This window comes from Xenopus laevis, chromosome 2S (assembly GCF_017654675.1).
Source record: "Xenopus laevis strain J_2021 chromosome 2S, Xenopus_laevis_v10.1, whole genome shotgun sequence".
Classification (NCBI taxonomy): domain Eukaryota; kingdom Metazoa; phylum Chordata; class Amphibia; order Anura; family Pipidae; genus Xenopus; species Xenopus laevis.
This window is the reverse complement of record NC_054374.1, coordinates 3,942,501-3,962,313: the sequence shown is the minus strand read 5'-3', so window position 1 is coordinate 3,962,313 and position 19,813 is coordinate 3,942,501. Positions and strand designations below refer to the sequence as shown.

The 19,813-nt window shown below is 38.5% G+C and overlaps 1 protein-coding gene across 6 annotated transcripts in view; it reads right to left on the bottom strand.

Moving 5' to 3' along the window:
* Positions 1 to 19,813, bottom strand: part of foxn1.S (forkhead box N1 S homeolog) — a 58,824-nt gene that overhangs the window by 16,705 nt on the left and 22,306 nt on the right. For 5 of the 6 annotated variants that reach the window (XM_041583314.1, XM_018248776.2, XM_018248778.2 and 2 more), the window contains 3 exons: positions 12,414 to 12,574; positions 9,865 to 10,314; positions 5,766 to 5,879 (listed from right to left, as the gene is read on the bottom strand). In XM_041583314.1, coding sequence (XP_041439248.1) covers positions 5,766 to 5,879; positions 9,865 to 10,314; positions 12,414 to 12,574 — 725 coding nt within the window. The remainder of the gene's footprint in view (positions 1 to 5,765; positions 5,880 to 9,864; positions 10,315 to 12,413; positions 12,575 to 19,813) is intronic. The other variant, XM_041583316.1, reaches the window with a different exon arrangement.

Sequence of the window (19,813 nt, the reverse complement as noted above, 5' to 3'; positions counted from 1 at the left end):
CTGTGGGATAGCAGGTATAGTAGGGAGAGATGGTGCCTATAGCAACAGTGGATAATAGTCTCTGGGAAGGGAGTGTGACTGTGGGATAGCAGGTATAGTAGGGAGAGATGTGTCTATAGTAACAGTGGATAATAGTCTCTGGGAAGGGAGTGTGACTGTGGGATAGCAGGTATAGTAGGGAGAGATGGTGCCTATAGTAACAGTGGATAATAGTCTCTGGGAAGGGAGTGTGACTGTGGGATAGCAGGTATAGTAGGGAGAGATGTGTCTATAGTAACAGTGGATAATAGTCTCTGGGAAGGGAGTGTGACTGTGGGATAGCAGGTATAGTAGGGAGAGATGGTGTCTATAGTAACAGTGGGATAATAGTCTCTGGGAAGGGAGTGTGACTGTGGGATAGCAGGTATAGTAGGGAGAGATGGTGCCTATAGTAACAGTGGATAATAGTCTCTGGGAAGGGAGTGTGACTGTGGGATAGCAGGTATAGTAGGGGGAGATGGTACCTATAGTAACAGTGGATAATAGTCTCTGGGAAGGGAGTGTGACTGTGGGATAGCAGGTATAGTAGGGAGAGATGGTGTCTATAGTAACAGTGGATAATAGTCTCTGGGAAGGGAGTGTGACTGTGGGATAGCAGGTATAGTAGGGAGAGATGTGTCTATAGTAACAGTGGATAATAGTCTCTGGGAAGGGAGTGTGACTGTGGGGATAGCAGGTATAGTAGGGAGAGATGGTGTCTATAGTAACAGTGGATAATAGTCTCTGGGAAGGGAGTGTGACTGTGGGATAGCAGGTATAGTAGGGAGAGATGGTGTCTATAGTAACAGTGGATAATAGTCTCTGGGAAGGGAGTGTGACTGTGGGATAGCAGGTATAGTAGGGAGAGATGGTGCCTATAGTAACAGTGAATAATAGTCTCTGGGAAGGGAGTGTGACTGTGGGATAGCAGGTATAAGTAGGGAGAGATGGTGCCTATAGTAACAGTGGATAATAGTCTCTGGGAAGGGAGTGTGACTGTGGGATAGCAGGTATAGTAGGGAGAGATGGTGCCTATAGTAACAGTGGGATAATAGTCTCTGGGAAGGGAGTGTGACTGTGGGATAGCAGGTATAGTAGGGAGAGATGGTGCCTATAGTAACAGTGGATAATAGTCTCTGGGAAGGGAGTGTGACTGTGGGATAGCAGGTATAGTAGGGAGAGATGGTGTCTATAGTAACAGTGGATAATAGTCTCTGGGAAGGGAGTGTGACTGTATAGAGATTTGTATTGGATTTTATTTTTGCCTTTACATCCCCTTTACTGATTCCAACTCCAGCTGCAGGGACAAAGATCATGGAGCCAGATTTAAACAGATAAACTGGGATTCTATTTGGAGGATTATTTTGCTGCGGCCACTGGTTCTGCAGAGTTGGAGAAAGTTTGTATTAAACAATACAAAAACTATAAAATCCACATTAGATTACATGACAACACAGGACCCAGTGCAGTCTGTATATTCTGATTATTAATCAGTCTTGCTGTATCGGCTTCTGGCAGATATTATTTGACTTGTGCTGTTTTGATCATTTATGACAATCCCTAAGCAGCCCATATCACACTGAGCATGTGCACAGTCTTGGTCTTGCAAAGATGTATAACAAAGTTACAAGATGGTGACCCCCTGTGGCCAACTTTGAAATCATAAATCATTTGTTTGATTAGGCTTGTGGTGCAGTAAGTTCATGTTTATGTTTAGTATACAAAATACAGCATTTCTAGTCTTATTCTATTGTATTTTTTTGTATTACTAAATGTAAGAATTGTAGCCAGTTTCAGCCTTTCTTTCAAATAGGCTGTAGGTCAAGCAAGTTGTAGTGTCACCTGTCCTTCAAGCAAGCAAGTTCAGCAGACTATAGATCAAAATATGATATGTCAGTCTGTCCTTCAAAGAAGTTGACATTCAATTATGCTGCATGTCAGCCTATCCTTAAAGCAAGCTGTAGATCAAGAAGGTTTTCGATTCAAGCAAGCTGAAGGTCAAGCAAGCTGAAGGTCAAGCAAGCTGAAGGTCAAGCAAGCTGTAAGTCAGTCGGTTTTTTAAGCAAACTGTGAGCAGTCTGGAAGGTCAACTTGTCCTTCAGGTATACTGGAAGTCAGGGAGGGTGTAAGTCAGTCTGTCCTTCAATCAAGAAGTAGGTCCAACAGACTGTAGGACAGCGTGTCCTTCAAGGAAGCTGTAGGACAAGGAAACATCAAATCACTGCAGGTAAACTTATAAGGCACCTGCCAGTGATTCATATCCAAGTAATTAAAGCTATTGGGGAAACTAACAAATTGGTACACCCAAAAATAGTGTACAAGAATAAGGCACTGAAGCTGCTCAAAAAATGTTTATTGCCATAAATTGGTAGACCCAGTGATTGTTCCAACTTTTTCCAGCTGCTAAGATGTGTCTTATGTATTATTTTGCACTAAGTTCTAGGCTGGGTGTGCCACTAGTAGGGATGCACCGAATCCACTATTATGGATTCGGCCGAACCCCCGAATCCTTTGCTAAAGATTCGGCCGAATACCGAACCGAATCCGAACCCTAATTTGCATATGCAAATTAGGGGTGGGAAGGGGAAAGCATTTTTACTTCCTTGTTTTCTGATAAAAAGTCACGTGATTTCCCTCCACACCCCTAATTTGCATATGCAAATTAGTATTTGGATTCGGTTCGGCTGTACAGAAGGATTCGGCCGAATCTGAATCCTGCTGAGAAAGGCCGAATCCCGAACTGAATCCTGGATTCGGTGCATCCCTAGCCACTAGTAAGTGGACTCATGGACAAAGCAAGAACTGCTGTTACTTATTCTTTCAGCAATATCATATGAGCAATTTCTATTACACAGGGTCATGACAGATGGACGTGGCACATAAACATTTTATACAATGGCTTTTAAACCCCAACATTTGTGACAGTCAGGCAGAAAGGTCTGCAAACGTTGGGAAGGGTGACAGTTGTGAGCCGGCCAGTCTGCAGGTAGATAAATAAAGGAGGTAATGAGATGTGAGCCTGTTGCAGCTTGTCTGTGTTATTCCTACAGTCTCAGAGAAAGTGCAGCAACACTCTGTAATATAGTAATATAATACACAAAAGCTATGAATATCTTGTAAATTATTTCCTTATAAACGGTGAGTTCTGATGTCATCAGTTATAAACGGTGAGTTCTGATGTCATTTCTGTCACATGACTCATTGAGATTTGTGTATTATAATAAATAAAGTACCCCCAGTTAGAATATTAGAAGTCACCTCGGAGTTCCATGAGCTGTATAAAAACACTCAGCCTTCGGCCTCGTACTTTTATATGGTCATGAAACTCCTCGGTAACTTCTAATATCCTTATATTTTACAAGAGGGGGTACTTTATTCACTATATATCTAACATGTGCGGCAACAGGGGAGACACCTCATTTTACTTATTTTCATTATAGACATACATTTAAGGTATTTAATAGGTATTTTCCTTTCTAAACAATGCCCAGAGGGTTAGGATTCAGTTCTTGAAATGTATTTGTACTATTAAATTATGTGTTAAAATAATTCAACTGCCAGGCAGGAGCAAGAAGAAATGCAAAAAGAAAGGCCACAACTCTCTACTATGTATGTACATACTTTATATTGCATTCCTGTATATTATATATATATTTCTATAGTACAGGTATGGGATCCGTTATCTGGAAACCCAGATCCAGAAAGCTCCAAATTACGGAAAGCTAGTCTCCCATGGACTCCATTTTATCCAAATAAGCTAAATATTTTTCTCTGTAATAAAAAAACCAGTCACTTAATACATACAGAGTACAAGGATGCGCCAACCCTAATATCAGATTTTCAGTTGCTACAAATTACATTCATGCCGTTAATTTTCATGCTCTCTTAATATTCAAACAAATCAATTAAAGCAACCTTTAACGACTTCTCATTCATATGGGTCACTCACCCAAGGGAATATGTCAATGATATAAAACTGTTTTTAATCCTCACTGCTGTCTGGAAGTCCATAGAGTGTGCGTTCATTTTTGAATAATAAAACAGTAACTTGTACTTGATCCCAACTAAGATATAATTAATCCTTATTGGAAGCAAAACCAGCCTATTGGCTTTATTTCATGTTTATATGATTTTCTAATAGACTTAGGGGCACATTTACTATTGGTCGAATATCGAGGGTTAATTAACCCTCGATATTCGACCATCGAAGTTAAATCCCTCGACTTCGTATATCGAAGTCGAAGGATTTACCGCAATTCGATTGATCGAAGGATATATCGTTCGATCAAACGATTAAATTCTTCCAATCGAACGATTTTCCTTCAATCCCAAATTGCTAGGAAAGCCTATGGGGACCTTCCCCATAGGCTAACATTGGTGCTCGTTAGGTTTTAGGTGCCGAAGTAGGTGGTCGAAGTTTTAAAGAGACAGTACTTCGATTATCGAATGGTCAAATAGTCGAACGTTTTTTAGTTCGAATCGTTCGATTTGAAGTTGTAGTCGAAGGTCGAAGTATCCAAAAAAAACACTTCGAAATTCGAAGTTTTTTTAATTCGAATCCTTCACTCGAGCTCAGTAAATGTGCCCCTTAAGGTATGAAGATCCAAATTATGCAAAGATTTGCTATCCAGTGTCTCCCGAGCATTCTGAATAACAGTCCCATATCTGTGAAACATAGGGGCAAATTCAGTAAGCGATGAAGTGCCGAACGCTAGTGTGAATTCGATAGCGTTGGGCATTTTCGTTACTTCGCAAATTCACTAACGAACACTGGCGTAGATTCGCTAGTGTTACTTCGCACCCTTACGCCTGGCGAATTTTCACTACGGACGTAACTACGTAAATTCACTAACGCGCGCAGTGTACTGAACGCTACCTTTTACGCTAGACTTCCTTCGCCACCTCAGACCAGGCGAAGCGCAATAGAGTAGATAGGGATTGCTTCAAAAAAAGTCAAATTTTTTTCTAAGTCCCAAAAAACGCTGGTGTGTTTTCTACATTATGGGTGATAGGCTGAAAAAGATCGAAATTTTTTTTGGGGCTCCCCTCCTTCCCCCTTACATTTCCTGACTCATGGCAACTTACCTAGACAGGGGGCACATGTGTAGGGCAAAATAAAATTTTTATTTGCTGATTTGAAGGTTTTCTAGGCATTTGTAGTGCAGATACGTGTTCCTCCATTGAAATTTGAATTTGGCGCCGTATGCAAATTAACCTTCGCTAGCGTAACTTCGCTTCACTTAGCGAATCAACGCTAGCGCAACTTCGCAACCTTACGCTACCCCTGTGCGCAACTACGAATCTTAGTGAATTTGCCCCTTATTGTTTATCTAATGTTGATATTTGCCCTCTAATTACAGTCATGTCTGGTGTGTTGAACACACAGTTTCCACTAACCTTGAGCAAATATAGACCTGATAGCTTTGCCACTTGCAGTACCGCTTCTTACCTTTACTAGAGGCAGTAGAAAAACACACCAGTAGGATTATTTTATAAGGCAAAACAGCTGGTTTGGACTCTTCAATAAAATCATCATGTTTAGCCATGTAATATACGTACATACCAATGGCATAACTCTGTAGCCCCCTGCAAAAATGTTATTCTGGGTCTCCTATGGGTAAACCAAAATCGCTTATCACTGGTGATTTTGTGTGATTCCCTCATGGTAATACAGAGCAAACAGCAGGTCTGCTTCCTCTATAGTTACTGATGTGTATAAATATATATTCATATATAAGAAGGTTTACCTGTGGAAATGATTGTGGGCTACAGTATAGCTGCTGTGTCTGAGTCCAGTACATTCTTTGCTCTTTTTCCTGCTGGCCCATGGCCGAAGACTTTATTTTGACTACCGAGCCCAACTGTTTAAAGAAGAAAAAAAAAATCCACATATAACCATGTTATTTGATTAATCCACTCTACAGTGGCCCAAGTATGGGCTGTAAATATTCCGGTTGGTGCCTATGAATTCTAATGCCAGTGTTTATGTTCTGATATGAAATGGCTTTATACAATTAAAATGAATCAACATTCACATATTCAGTGTTATTTATCACTAGCACTAATGTTTTTTTTCAAGAAATTACCTAAGAATGCAATGATTGCAAAATAAGAATATTGTGTGAAACTTCAAAGAAATCACCTATTGTTTAGTTGTTTTTCCGTGAGGTCCACGGACAGGGATCCTGTCGTCGAAAAACATGTTTTTTTCAAAACGCACCAGTTAATAGTGCTGCTCCAGCAGAATTCTGCACTGAAATCCATTTCTCAAAAGAGCAAACAGATTTTTTTATATTCAATTTTGAAATCTGACATGGGGCTAGACATATTGTCAATTTCCCAGCTGCCCACAGTCATGTGACTTGTGCCTGCACTTTAGGAGAGAAATGCTTTCTGGCAGGCTGCTGTTTTTCCTTCTCAATGTAACTGAATGTGTCTCAGTGGGACCTGGATTTTTCTATTGAGTGTTGTTCTGAGATCTACCAGCTGTTATCTTGTGTTAGGGAGCTGCTATCTGGTTCCTTCCCATTGTTCTTTTGTTTGGCTGCTGGGGGGGGGGAAGGGAAGGGGAGATATCACTCCAACTTGCAGTACAGCAGTAAAGAGTGACTGAAGTTTATGCATCTAGGGATGCACTGAATCCAGGATTCGGCCTTTTTCAGCAGGATTCAGATTCGGCCGAATCCTTCTGCCAGGCCGAACGAATCCTAATTTGCATATGCAAATTAGGGGTGGGGAGGGAAATCGCGTGACTTTTTGTCACAAAACAAGGGAATAAAACATATTTTCCCTTCCCACCCCTAATTTGCATATGCAAATTAGGATTTGGATTTTGTCGAATCTTTCAAGAAGGATTCGGGGGGTTCGGCCGAATCCAAAATAGTGGATTCGGTGTATCCCTACACAAGTCACATGACTTGGGGCAGCTGGGAAACTGACAATATGTCTAGCCCCATGTCAGATTTCAAAACTGAATATAAAAAAATCTGTTTGCTGTTTTGAGAAATGGATTTCAGTGCAGAATTCTGCTGGAGCAGCACTATTAACTCATTCATTTTGAAATTTTTTTCCCCATGACAGTATCCCTTTAATATACTGCTTCCCTTGATGCCTTCACTGTCCTTAATCTTAGATCGTATTTGTCTCTGCCTAATACTTCATAACAAATAACAAAATATTGTATAACTTGTTCCTGACATTGCGTAATAATTCAATATCTGGTAACTTCGTGCATGCAGGAGATAGTATGAAGTCAGTCTATAATCAACATCAGATAATAAATGGAGCAGTTCACAGAATGATCTCTGAATCTAATACTGTCTGTCGCTGCAGAATTCTGCTTCCCCTGTGCTTCACAATAATGCAGCACTATAGCTATTGTATGTTATCATTTAATGACCACTTTATAATAATTTTGCTCTCCATTTGAGGTATTCATTGATACTGTTAGTGCTGGAAAAGCAGAAGAACATCTTGATCCATTGTGTGTCAGAAAAGTTATAAGAAATAAGATATTCCCTGTAAAATTCTTTTGTTGTAGGGAACAAAATATTTGCCTTGGATTTGTCATACAGAAGCCAAAGTGGTTTGAAGAGTGTAAGCAGAAAATAACAGCGCAGGGAGAGATTGCAACAAGCATTGCCATTAGGAACTAATTGCTGGAAGGTTTAGCTTAACATTAAAGGGATACTGTCATCGGGAAACATGTTTTTTTTCAAAACGCATCAGTTAATAGATACAAAACCAGAAAAATAGAGCTGGCACTACTCCGATACCCCCCAAAAAAAATATGATTAAATTAAGTAGAATCCAGGAGTCTCAAAATATTTGTAAAGTAGTACAAGAAAGTTTTATTGCATCTTGTATAAAAAATAAAAGCCTGACGCGTTTCGTGTCCACACAGGACACTTAATCATAGGCTCAAAATTTCAAAACGCATCAGTTAATAGTGCTACTCCAGCAGAATTCTGCACTGAAATCCATTTCTCAAAAGAGCAAACAGATTTTTTTATATTCAATTTTGAAATCTGACATGGGGCTTGACATTTTGTCAATTTCCCAGCTGCCCCTGGTCATGTGACTTGTGCCTGCTCTTTAGGAGAGAAATGCTTTCTGGCAGGCTGCTGTTTTTCCTTCTCAATGTAACTGAATGTGTCTCAGTGGGACCTGGATTTTACTATTGAGTGCTGTTCTTAGATCTACCAGGCAGCTGTTATCTTGTGTTAGGGAGCTGCTATCTGGTTACCTTCCCATTGTTCTGTTGTTTGGCTGCTGGGGGGGGGGGAAAGGGAGGGGTCGATATCACTCCAACTTGCAGTACAGCAGTAAAGAGTGATTGAAGTTTACCAGAGCACAAATCACATGACTTGAGGCAGCTGGGAAATCGACAATATGTCTAGCCCCATGTCAGATTTCAAAATTGAATGTAAAAAAATCTGTTTGCTCTTTTGAGAAATGGATTTCAGTGCAGAATTCTGCTGGTGCAGCTCTATTAACTGATTCATTTTGAAAAAAAAAATTTTTTCCATGACAGTATCCCTTTAACTTTTTAATATCTTGCAGAGAGACATCATCTAAGGAAGTTTGCAATGGATTTTTGCCATTCAATATGTAGGCTCATTGATCCAAGATGTCATGTCAAATTGACCCAAGCATAATGCCAAACTGAAGAACATTTTCTTAGAATATCATTCTCTGCAGGTCGCTTTAAGTTAATTGCTTATATTTATTCTCTAAATGGTAACTTTAAGTTAGTTGGTTGTTTTAATGTCAGGTTAAACCAAGCCAAAAGTCTTTTAATAGGAAGGCCAGGAGCAACAGAACATCTCATTCTCCTCCACCAGCATGCACCCATCACAGCAGAAATCCCTAATACTTGCCCCAAAAGATGCAAAAACAAGGAAAACACCAGAATCGTCATTATCCACCAGCAGAGTCCAGTGCCGGCTGCAAAGCACTAAAGAGATTTACATGGTGTCAGACAATTAAGGAGTCTCACCTTGAAGAACAATAAATAAGGAATATGTCATTAACACACTTGAAACATGTATTAAAAATAGTACAAACATAAAATTTAAAAAAAAAAACATAAACTTTTAAAATGAAATAACAATTAGTCACAACATGGAAAAGGCCCCATTAACTTGCAATGCATTGCATTAAAAGGGGGCAGGGTGCAAAGTCCAAAAACACATGTTCCCTGCCAACACTTTGCACCTATTCCCAATGGTTCTACCCGAAGTGATGGCTCTTTTTATGACTTAATTCCATAGGTTTAGCAAATCAGAGGGGTGCTAGAGTTTAGCATTGCTGCTAAGCTTGAATACCACCGCATGGAATGGAATTTGACTGCTTAATGCAGTTGCCTTCATTTCAAAATGACACAGTGCTCAAAGCTGTAAATTATTTTAATAAACTCGTGGTAAAATCCATGAGAATTCAGCTTTTCCAATTATAACAGCCCCTGTGTTTTCAAATACCACATTATTGAGAAATACTATACGTCCAGGCAGAATTCACAGAAGTATGAGGATGGATTGTGAAATTTTATCTGTTTGGCATAAGAATTCTAGTTCAGCTAGTACAGCTCTATAGCGATCTATTCTTTAGGTTTGTAGAAGTCATCATTTTTTATTTACTGTCTATAATGTATATGGGCATAAATGATGACAAAGACCCCAATAAGATATAAATCTGTCTCTTAATTATGTTGGCTTCTTAACCACATAGTTCTGATGCCAAGAATGTAGGTTAATATTAGGATCAAAGTCGTTACGAGTATTCCTGTCCATTTGTTCTATATTTCAGGCACCGTCAACAATGACACTATCAAAAGTCCAATCTCACCATAAGCTGGGAATCTTCATCAGGAGTAGAGTTGTACTGCACTGAGTTACACCAGGCTTGTTCTGTTGAGATATCCGGCATATGTGGGGCAAATGGCTCAATGTATTCAGGACCAGGCGGGGCACACATATCTTCAAAAGTGTCTATCCTGTTTATTTCTTTGAACGTTTTCTCCGAAAGTGAGAGAGAATCGAGGGTATTGGGGAAAACATCACTAAACTGCCTCTTGTACGGATTAAACTGATTTCTGTCCTTGATGAAATTGCTGTAGCTCCTCTCTGTTGTGTCATCACAGCTATATCTTCTGAATAACTCTCTAGGGGAGGATTTGCTTGGGAATCCCATTTGGATGTGTTCTTGGGGAGGTGACAAAGTGGGGCTCATGGAAGAATCTGAGTTCTTTCTTTCCCCCTGAATGTTGATGTCAATTGTGTGGCTTCCATAGGTGTCCTGTAAGATATATGCAGATAATATGTTTCATACTGAATACGTTATGCACAGTTGTATCCAAATTAAATCAGTTAATCTACAGAAAAGATGTTCAAATAATGGCTTTATTCATAGAATTTACCAAAGTAGGAACTTGGGTAACTTGTATGAATCAATCAGTTAATGACCAAGTGAGACATCATTTGGTTGGTCATATGGATCCTAATCAGATGTATTTCCTCTTCTCTTGTAGTATATACATGTTTGAATCTAGTAGAATTCAGGATTTACAATATGTTATATTTTCCCTACCTAAATGGTTTCTAAATGAGTCACAAACAAAAAGAGGCACGCCAAATCTTCTTGGTGGGCCAAAGAGAGTCCTAGAAGTTTTATTAGGTACTGTAAATGCAAGGAAAGCCATATGTGTGCGTCTGCCATTTTTGTGGTGTGGTGGACTTTGGTTTGGAGAGGCTTTTGGTGAGCTTTTATGGTACATGTTACAATGTGCACAAGAAAGTATTATATTGAGCTATATATGATTCAACTCATAGAGTGGAATGAATGGAAAGTTTTGTAGTAATGCAAAAGAGGGTGATATCTGAAAATGACAGCCAGGTTTAATTATGGATAAACGAAAAGCCAAATGGCCAGCAGCCCAGCAGGTCTGAACTAAATAGTTATGATTTGAACCAACTCCTTTTACTTCATTAGAATACTGGTTTTGTCAAACTTACCCTAAACCAGTGATCCCCAACCAGTAGCTCCTCAGCATCATGTTACTCTCCAACCCCTTGGATGTTGCTCTCAGTGGCCTCAAAGCAGGTGATTATTTTTGAATTCCAGGCTTGGAGGCAAGTTTTGGTTACATAAAAAACAGCTGTACTGCCAAACAGAGTCTCAATGTAGATTGACAATCCACATAGGGGCTACCAAATCAATCACAGCACTTATTTGGCACCCCAAGAACATTTTTCATGCTTGTGTTGCTCCCCAACTCTTTTTACTTCACGGGTTCAAAACGTTTGGGATCCCTGACCTAAACTAATATATTCTTAGAGTACTGGAGTCTATTTTAAGCAGACAAAAACACCTATACATAAACCGTAGCATACTCATCCAAAAAATGATGCTTCTAAGTTGCTTACTTAGGTCTTTTCTTTAGTACCCCAAAGCAGTACTGCATTCCTTAAATTCTAATTTAAGACTCCTTATCTTGCATCAAATGATATAAAATCACAGTGGGGTCATTTAAAGGGAACCGTGCGATGTATCATAACTCAGCTGCGAAATGAAACCAAAATAATGCAGAATGTATAGGTTAACTTGCAGGCAAGAGATGCCCAAGGCAGTGAATGTACTATAACCTTTAAATAGCTCTCATCGTGCATTCCAGAAAAGAAACGTATTTCTATTTTGATAGTTACAGACCAGGGAAATCAGGTGTATAAAACCCCATTGCTAGTCCTAGTCCAAATTCAATTTTCAGTATCAATCATTTCAAACCAAAAAGTAAAAACACGTATATGCTGTACAGGTATGGGATCCAATATCCGGAAACCCATTATCCAGAAAGACTTATGGAAAGGCCATCTCCCATAGACTCCATTATAATCAAATAATTCCGATTAGGCCACCTACAAACAACCAGGTATAGAGGTATGGAACTCTGCAACAACTGGGGATGCTGAAAGGAGCTATCTGCTTCTTGTATGACCCTTTAACTTATTAATTGGTGCAAATAATATTTTCATTTCCATGAGAAATACAGGGGACATGTTATTGAGAATGCTCAGGACCTGGGGTTTTCTGTAAAACCCTATTGAAGTCTATGAGAAAAAGAACTAATAAAATTTGAAAAGCTTCAACCTAAATCTCAACCATGTGATAAACCATGAGATAACTTTTAGTCACTGATTGAATGTGGCCCAATATTTGGTAGTGGACCTGGTCAATCTGCAGAAGGCAGAAGCATTAGACAAAGATGACATTGTATGAACTTAAATGAGTCCACTTATTAGTGATTCATTATGGTTGGGAACGTCTACAACATCTGACCTACAGTTCTCCATCTCATTTTTAACTCCAGCTGAATCATACATCAGGCTACATGCACATACCATATGTAAACATGAGGAGGCAGGACCTGGTTTCTCTAACATTGCGTCCTCTGGTTGATTGATGGGGGAACATTCATTATCCAGAGATCCTGAAGAAAATGTCAAATTTGATTGGTCCTGCATGATTGACGAAGTGAACAGCTCTTGGTTGTGCACAAAACCTGGAAAGACAGAATTAAAATAACTATTCTATAAGACTTTAAGGGGCAGATTTATCAAGGGCCGAATTTCAAATTTGAAAAACTTTGAAATTCAAAAAGAGCAACCAAAATTAAATAGAAGTTTTTTTTGACAGAATTTGAATCGTATGAATCAAAGCATTTGAATCATACGATTCGAAGTTTTTCCCATAAAAACTTCCACCAATTGGCTCCAAATAGGTTCTAGGAAGTCCACCATAGGCTAAAACAGCAATTTGGCAGATTGATAAAGATAAGATGATAAATTTTGAAATTTGAATTTACATTATTCCCTAGTTGAAGTACACAAAAATTAACTTGAAATTAAATTCCATTTTTTCAAATTTTCACTTCGACCGTTGAAGGTTGAAGTGACAATTCCAATGAAAATTTTTTTGAAATTTATCATGGTCTGTCTCTTTAAAAATTTGACTTCAGCCATTCCCCATCTAAAACATGCCGATTTGCTGTTTTATCTTATGGGGAACCTCCTAGAACCTATTTGGAGTCAATTGGTGGACTTTGAGAAATCTAATTTTTTTTGGGGAAAAACTTCGAATAGTACGAATGCGCTATTACTTCGTTTATTCCGATTCGAAACTGACCTACTTGATCAAAACCCGGACCTATTTGCCCCCCAAAAAAAATTTCGGTTGGTCTTTTTGAATTCAAATTTAGAAGATTTTCGAATTTCGAAATTCGACCCTTGATAAATTTGCCCCATATAGTAATAGAGTTGCTACTCATTTTTACGTAACCAAAAAGTTTAATCTTTGTTTAATTACTGAACCATAACAAACAATAATTAAGGTAAAGACATTCCAACATAATAATAATGAAAACACCAACGTGAATATCATTATTAACATGCGAATGTTGTGGTACAATGTGTCAACATCTTATAGTGACTTGCCTCTGACTTTAAAGAAATACTGTCATGGGAAAAAACATTTTTTTCTAAACACATCAGTTAATAGTGCTGCTCCAGCAGAATTCTGCACTGAAATCCGTTTCTCAAAAGAGCAAACAGATTTTTTTATATTTAATTTTGAAATCTGACATGGGGCTAGACATATTGTCAGTTTCCCAGCTGGCCCCAGTCATGTGACTTGTGCTCTGATAAACTTCAGTCACTCTTTACTGCTGTACTGCAAGTTGGAGTGATATCCCCCCCCTCCCTTTTCCACCCAGCAGCCTAACAACAGAACAATGGGAAGGTAACCAGATAGCAGCTCCCTAACACAAGATAACAGCTGCCTGGTAGATCTAAGAACAACACTCAATAGTAAAATCCAGGTCCCACTGAGACACATTCAGTTACATTGAGTAGGAGAAACAACAGCCTGCCAGAAAGCAGTTCCATCCTAAAGTGCTGGCTCTTTCTGAAATCACATGACCAGGCAAAATGAGCTGAGATGCACCTACACACCAATATTACAACTAAATACACTTGCTGCTTCAGGAATGACATTTTATATTGTACAGTGAATTATTTGCAGTGTAAACAGTGTCATTTAGAAATAAAAATGACATCATAAAAATCATGACAGAATCCCTTTAATCGAATCGTATTGGAAGCAAAAGTCTATTGTTTTTTTTTAATGTTTACATGATTTTCTAGTAGACTAGGGGCAGATTTATCAAAGGTTGAGGTGAATTTTCGAATTCAAAAAATTTGAATTTCAAGCTATTTTTTATGTACTCAGACTAGGGAATAGTTCAAATTTGATTCAAATTTGAAAAAAAATTAGAAAATTTGAATATCGAAATTAATCATGGACTGTCTCTTTAAAAGTTTGACTTCGACCAATCACCATCTAAAACCTGCCGAATTGCTGTTTTAACCTATGGGGGACCTCTAGAACCCATCTGGAGTCAATTGGTGGACTTTGAAAAATTGAAGTTCTTTTGGGAAAAACTTCGAATAGAATTCGATCGAACGCGCTATTACTTAGATTTGTACGAATCCGGACCTATTAGATTGAAAACTGACCTATTTGGTAAAAAAAAAAAATCGACTTAATTTCGGTTTGTCTTTTTGAATTTCAAAGTTTTTCAAATTCGAAATTCCACCCTTGATAAATATGCCCCTTAACGTATGAAGTTCCATTATCTGGAAAACCCCAGGTCCCAAGCATTCTGGATAATAGATCCCATACCTGTACATAAAAGTTTCACCCAACACCCAATTTTCACCCAATTTATTATAAAACATTATTTAGACCAGAACATTATATTTGCCTTCTTCCCTTTGCAGATGTTTGAGCAAAGGTTTTTCATCCATGGGAAGAGGCTGCTGTATTCCTATGCACTTCATGACTATATTTGTTGTAAAGATATAGATGTCAGTGTATATTTCCCCAGTTCCCTAATGATTAACAGTCCTACAGCTTTCAAGTCAAAAGTGTTCAGTTTACATTGAAAAATAGTTTTAGTCTTTTAATAATATCTCCCCAGGCTTTTCATTCTACACAGTAACTGTTTGAAAGGAGATCTTGAAAACAATTATATTTATATTTTAACAAAAATCTTTTATTGCTGACGTTACTGCCTTGCCTGGGGGAAGACCGTGTGATGATCCCAATGCAGGTATGTACAGCGCGAAATGCGAAGAGTCAACTGAAGTTCATTTGCGAAGTTGTAGAAATAAAGGTTATATAGGGGTCTGTATTCAGTCTGGGGAAAGGGTCCATCATATTGATGTTTAAGATAGTTTTCTGTATTTTTTTTACTAACCATCGCTCTCTTAGTATTTTTGATGCTTCTGAAATAATTTCTCATTAATACTTTATTATTTCCCCCAGCATCTCCTGCTCACTCAATGCTCTTTAATTGCTATAAATAAGACAAGGCTTTAATGTATAGTGTGTTTGCTCCAATCAGAATCCTACATCATCTGATTAAATGGAAGATGAGTCACAGAGGAAGTGCTCAGCACGAAATGCGTCTGACGCCAGATGCTTTTTACGAATGTGTGAAAATGATTTGAAACTAGTTTAATCCTGGCTGAATTCCCCAACTATTGATGTTTCTCTGCTGAATTGAGATGATTGTGGACTGTGTCCCCTACTTAGCTACAGATTCGGGGTTTTTGCACCCGCGTCAGAGTACAGAGTGGCTAAGCACACTTGCATATTTTCAAATGCTTAACTTCTGAGTACAGGTATGGGACCTGTTATCCAGAATGCCCGGGACCTGGGGTTTTCCGGATAACGGATCTGTCCGTAATTTGGATCTTCATGCCTTAAGTCTAGTAGAAATTCATTTAAACATTAAATAAACCCAATAGGCTGGTTTTGCTTCCAATAAGGATTAATTATATCTTAGTTGGGATCAAGTACAAGTTTTATTATTACAGAGAAAAAGGAAATAATTTTTAAAAATTTGGATTATTTGGATAAAATGGAGTCTATGGGAGATTCCGTAAATCGGAGCTCCTATCCTATACCTATTTCTATCAAGGTTCTCTTCTATTCATATCCCAGTCTCTTATTAAAATCACCGCATTGTTGCTAGGGGAATTGCCAACTGGAGAGCTGCTAATTCTAAAGCTAAATAACTGAAAAATTACAAATAATAAAAAAATTAAGCCACTTGCAAATTGTCTCAGAATATGACTCTATACATCATTCTAAGGGGAAAATTCATCATGGGTCGAATATCGAGGGTTAATTAACCCTCAATATTCGACTGGGGAATGAAAATCCTTCGAATATCGGTCGAAGGATTTTGCGCAAAAACTTTGATCGAACGATCAAAGAAAAAATCGTTCGATCGAACGATTCAAAGGATTTTAATCCAACTATGGAAGGAATATCCTTCGACCAAAAAAACGTAGCCAAGTCTATGGGGACCTTCCCCATAGGCTAACATTGGGTTCGGTAGCTTTTAGATGGGGAACTAGGGGGTCGAAGTTTTTCGTAAAGAGACAGTACTTCGACTATCGAATAGTCGAATGATTTTTAGTTCGAATCCTTCGATTCGAAGTCGTAGTCAAAGGTCGAAGTAGCCCATTCGATGGTCGAAGTAGCCAAAAAAACACTTTGAAATTCAACGTTTTTTTACTTCGAATCCTTCACTCGAGCTTGGTGAATGGGCCCCTTAATGTTAACTGAAAGGTGAACAACCCTTTTAAGCCTCATTTAAACATTAGGGGGTTATTTATTAAAGATGCACTGAATCCACATTTTTGGATTCGGCAAAACCCCCGAATCATTCCGGAAAGATTCGCCCGAATCCTAATTTGCATATGCAAATTAGGGGTGGGAAGGGGAATCCCGAACCGAATCCTGGATTCAGTGCATCCCTATTATTTACTACAATTCAAATTTTTCTGATTAATTAATAAAAAGAAACCCGACCAAACGAATCCACGATTTACCCTCATTTATCATTAAAAAACCACCAAAACATTGGATAGACAAAAACCACGTCTTTTTCAGATTGTCGTATGAAAAACGCAACTTTTTTGGATTGTTGTGTGAAAAATCAGAATTTTTCAGATTTGACGCCCGAAAAGGAAAAGCCCTACATGTTTGGATTATTGTACGAAACCTAACACAGACAATAATATCTTCAAATTGCAAATAGGACCTCTGCCATTGATTTCTACAGGACCAACAGGTTGTAGATGGAGTATTTTTGGATTCTGACTTTTTGTAGCTTCGTAGTATAATAAATCTCGAAAAGTTTTTTTCCACTAAAAAATCTGATTTTATAGTTTTTAGCATTCAGCTTTTAATAACTAACCCCCTAAATAAACCCAATAGGATTGTTTTGCCACCAATGTAGAACCATTCATCTTATTTAGGATCAAGTACAAGGTACTGTTTCATGATTATATTATTAAAAATTAGCTTGAACTGGAGTCTATGAGAGATGGCCATCCCATAATTAGGAGCTTTCTGGATTATGGGTTTCTGGATAAGGGGCTCCATATCTGTATTAGTTTGTGAGATGTATCCAAGTAGAGAATACCCTTTAAAGCACTATTTGCCTGACTACGCCAATGATATAATTTCATGCTTAAAGGGATCCTGTCATTGGAAAACATGTTTTTTCAAAATGAATCAGTTAATAGTGCTACTCCAGCAGAATTCTGCACTGAAATCCATTTCTCAAAAGAGCAAACAGATTATTTTATAATCAATTTTGAAATCTGACATGGGGCTAGACATTTTGTCAATTTCCCAGCTGCCCCTGGTCATGTGACTTGTGCCTGCACTTTAGGAGAGAAATGCTTTCTGGCAGGCTGTTGTTTCTCCTACTCAATGTAACTGAATGTGTCTCAGTGGGACTTGGATTTTACTATTGAGTGTTGTTCTTAGATCTACCAGGCAGCTGTTATCTTGTGTTAGGGAGCTGCTATCTGGTTACCTTCCCATTGTTCTTTTGTTTGGCTGCTGGGGGGAAAAGGGAGGGGTGATATCACTCCAACTTGCAGTACAGCAGTAAAGAGTGATTGAAGTTTATCAGAGCACAAGTCACATGACTTGGGGCAGCTGGGAAATTGACAATATGTCTAGCCCCATGTCAGATTTCAAAATTGAATATAAAAAATCACTTTGCTCTTTTGAGAAATGGATTCCAGTGCAGAATTCTGCTGGAGCAGCACTATTAAGTGAATCATTTTGAAAAAAAATGTTTTTTCCCATGACAGTATCCCTTTAAGAACGGCTAGACATTAACCCTTTCCTGTGTCTTGATGGAATTTTAAAAGGCTTATGGGAGGTAATAAGGAGAGAGACTACAAATGGACAGGGGAAGGGCTAAACATACATCCTGGGACAACGTTAAAATAAATTAATTTTCGACCTACTGTTTCCCACTAATAGTATTACCTCTTCAATATATGGGTGGTTGGATGACAATAAAATGATATGAAATTAGAGTTTGGAAGATGAAGGGATGTACAGGAGCTTATTTCTCACTTTGGATGTCAATTATATGGTATTAGACAGGCAGGGTAATGTGTAAAATGATCTATTAATTATAGCTCATCAGACTTTAAGAGACACTAATCAGATCTGTGCTGGGTATAGTCGGCTGTGTAATACTGACATCAGCGGGGGAAATGTAGAAAGCCCTGGCCCCAATTTGTCAAAGCAGACAATGGACAATGTGTACCATCCCAACAGTTATTGTGCAGATATGGGATCCGTTATCCAGAAACCCATTATCCAGGAAGTTCTGAATTATAGAAAGTGGAAATTTTCCCATAGACTCCATTTTATCCTAAATAATCCAATTTTTTTTAATGATTTCCTCTCTGTAATAATAAAACAGTCGCTTGTACTTGATCCCAACTAAGATATAATTAATCCTTATTGGAGGCAAATCCAGCCTATTGGGTTTATTTAATGTTTATATGATTTTCTAGTAGACTTAAGGTATGAAGATCCAAATTACAGAAAGATCCATTATATGGAAAACACCAGTTCCTGAGCATTCTGGACAGCAGGTCCCATACCTGTACTACAACTCCCAGCAGCCCTGTTGGAACACTATACGCAATGCACAGGTCTAGCTGAACACAATGGATATATGTCCTAATAAAATCAGCATCTTTCCAGAAATGGTTTCCTTTGAGTATTAAGCTGCTGAGCAGGGGCTGGAACTTTCTGGCTACAACATTGCCTAAACCTTCAGCAGGATTTGTGCAGAATAAGCTCAAAATACACAAATTACCTGTAAAATGTATCATTGGAATTCCTGTGGCCTCATGCCTTTATATGGTCATGGAAGTCCTCTGTGATTTCTAATATGATTATATTTTATAGCAAGGGAGCAATAATCCTGTATAGCCCAGGGATCCCCTACCTTTAGAACCCATGAGCAACATTCAGAAGTAAAAGGAGTTGGGGAGCAACACAAGAATGAACATTGTTCTTGGGGTGACAAATAAGGGCTGTGATTGGCCATTTAGTAGCCCCTATGTGGATTGTCAACCTACATTGAGACTCTGTTTGGCAGTTCACCTGGTTTTTATACAACCAAAACTTGCCTCCAAGTCTGGAATTCAAAAATAATCACCTGCTTTGAGGCCACTGGGAGCAACATCCAAGGGGTTGGAGAGCAACATGTTACTCACGAGCTACTGGTTGGGAATCACTGATATAGACCATGGGCTTGTACATGAGTTAAAAGATACTGATCCAATAAAAAAGTATATTGTGGTCTACTGGTCACCAGCAGGGCCTGGGGCAAAAGATCTTGCGTGAG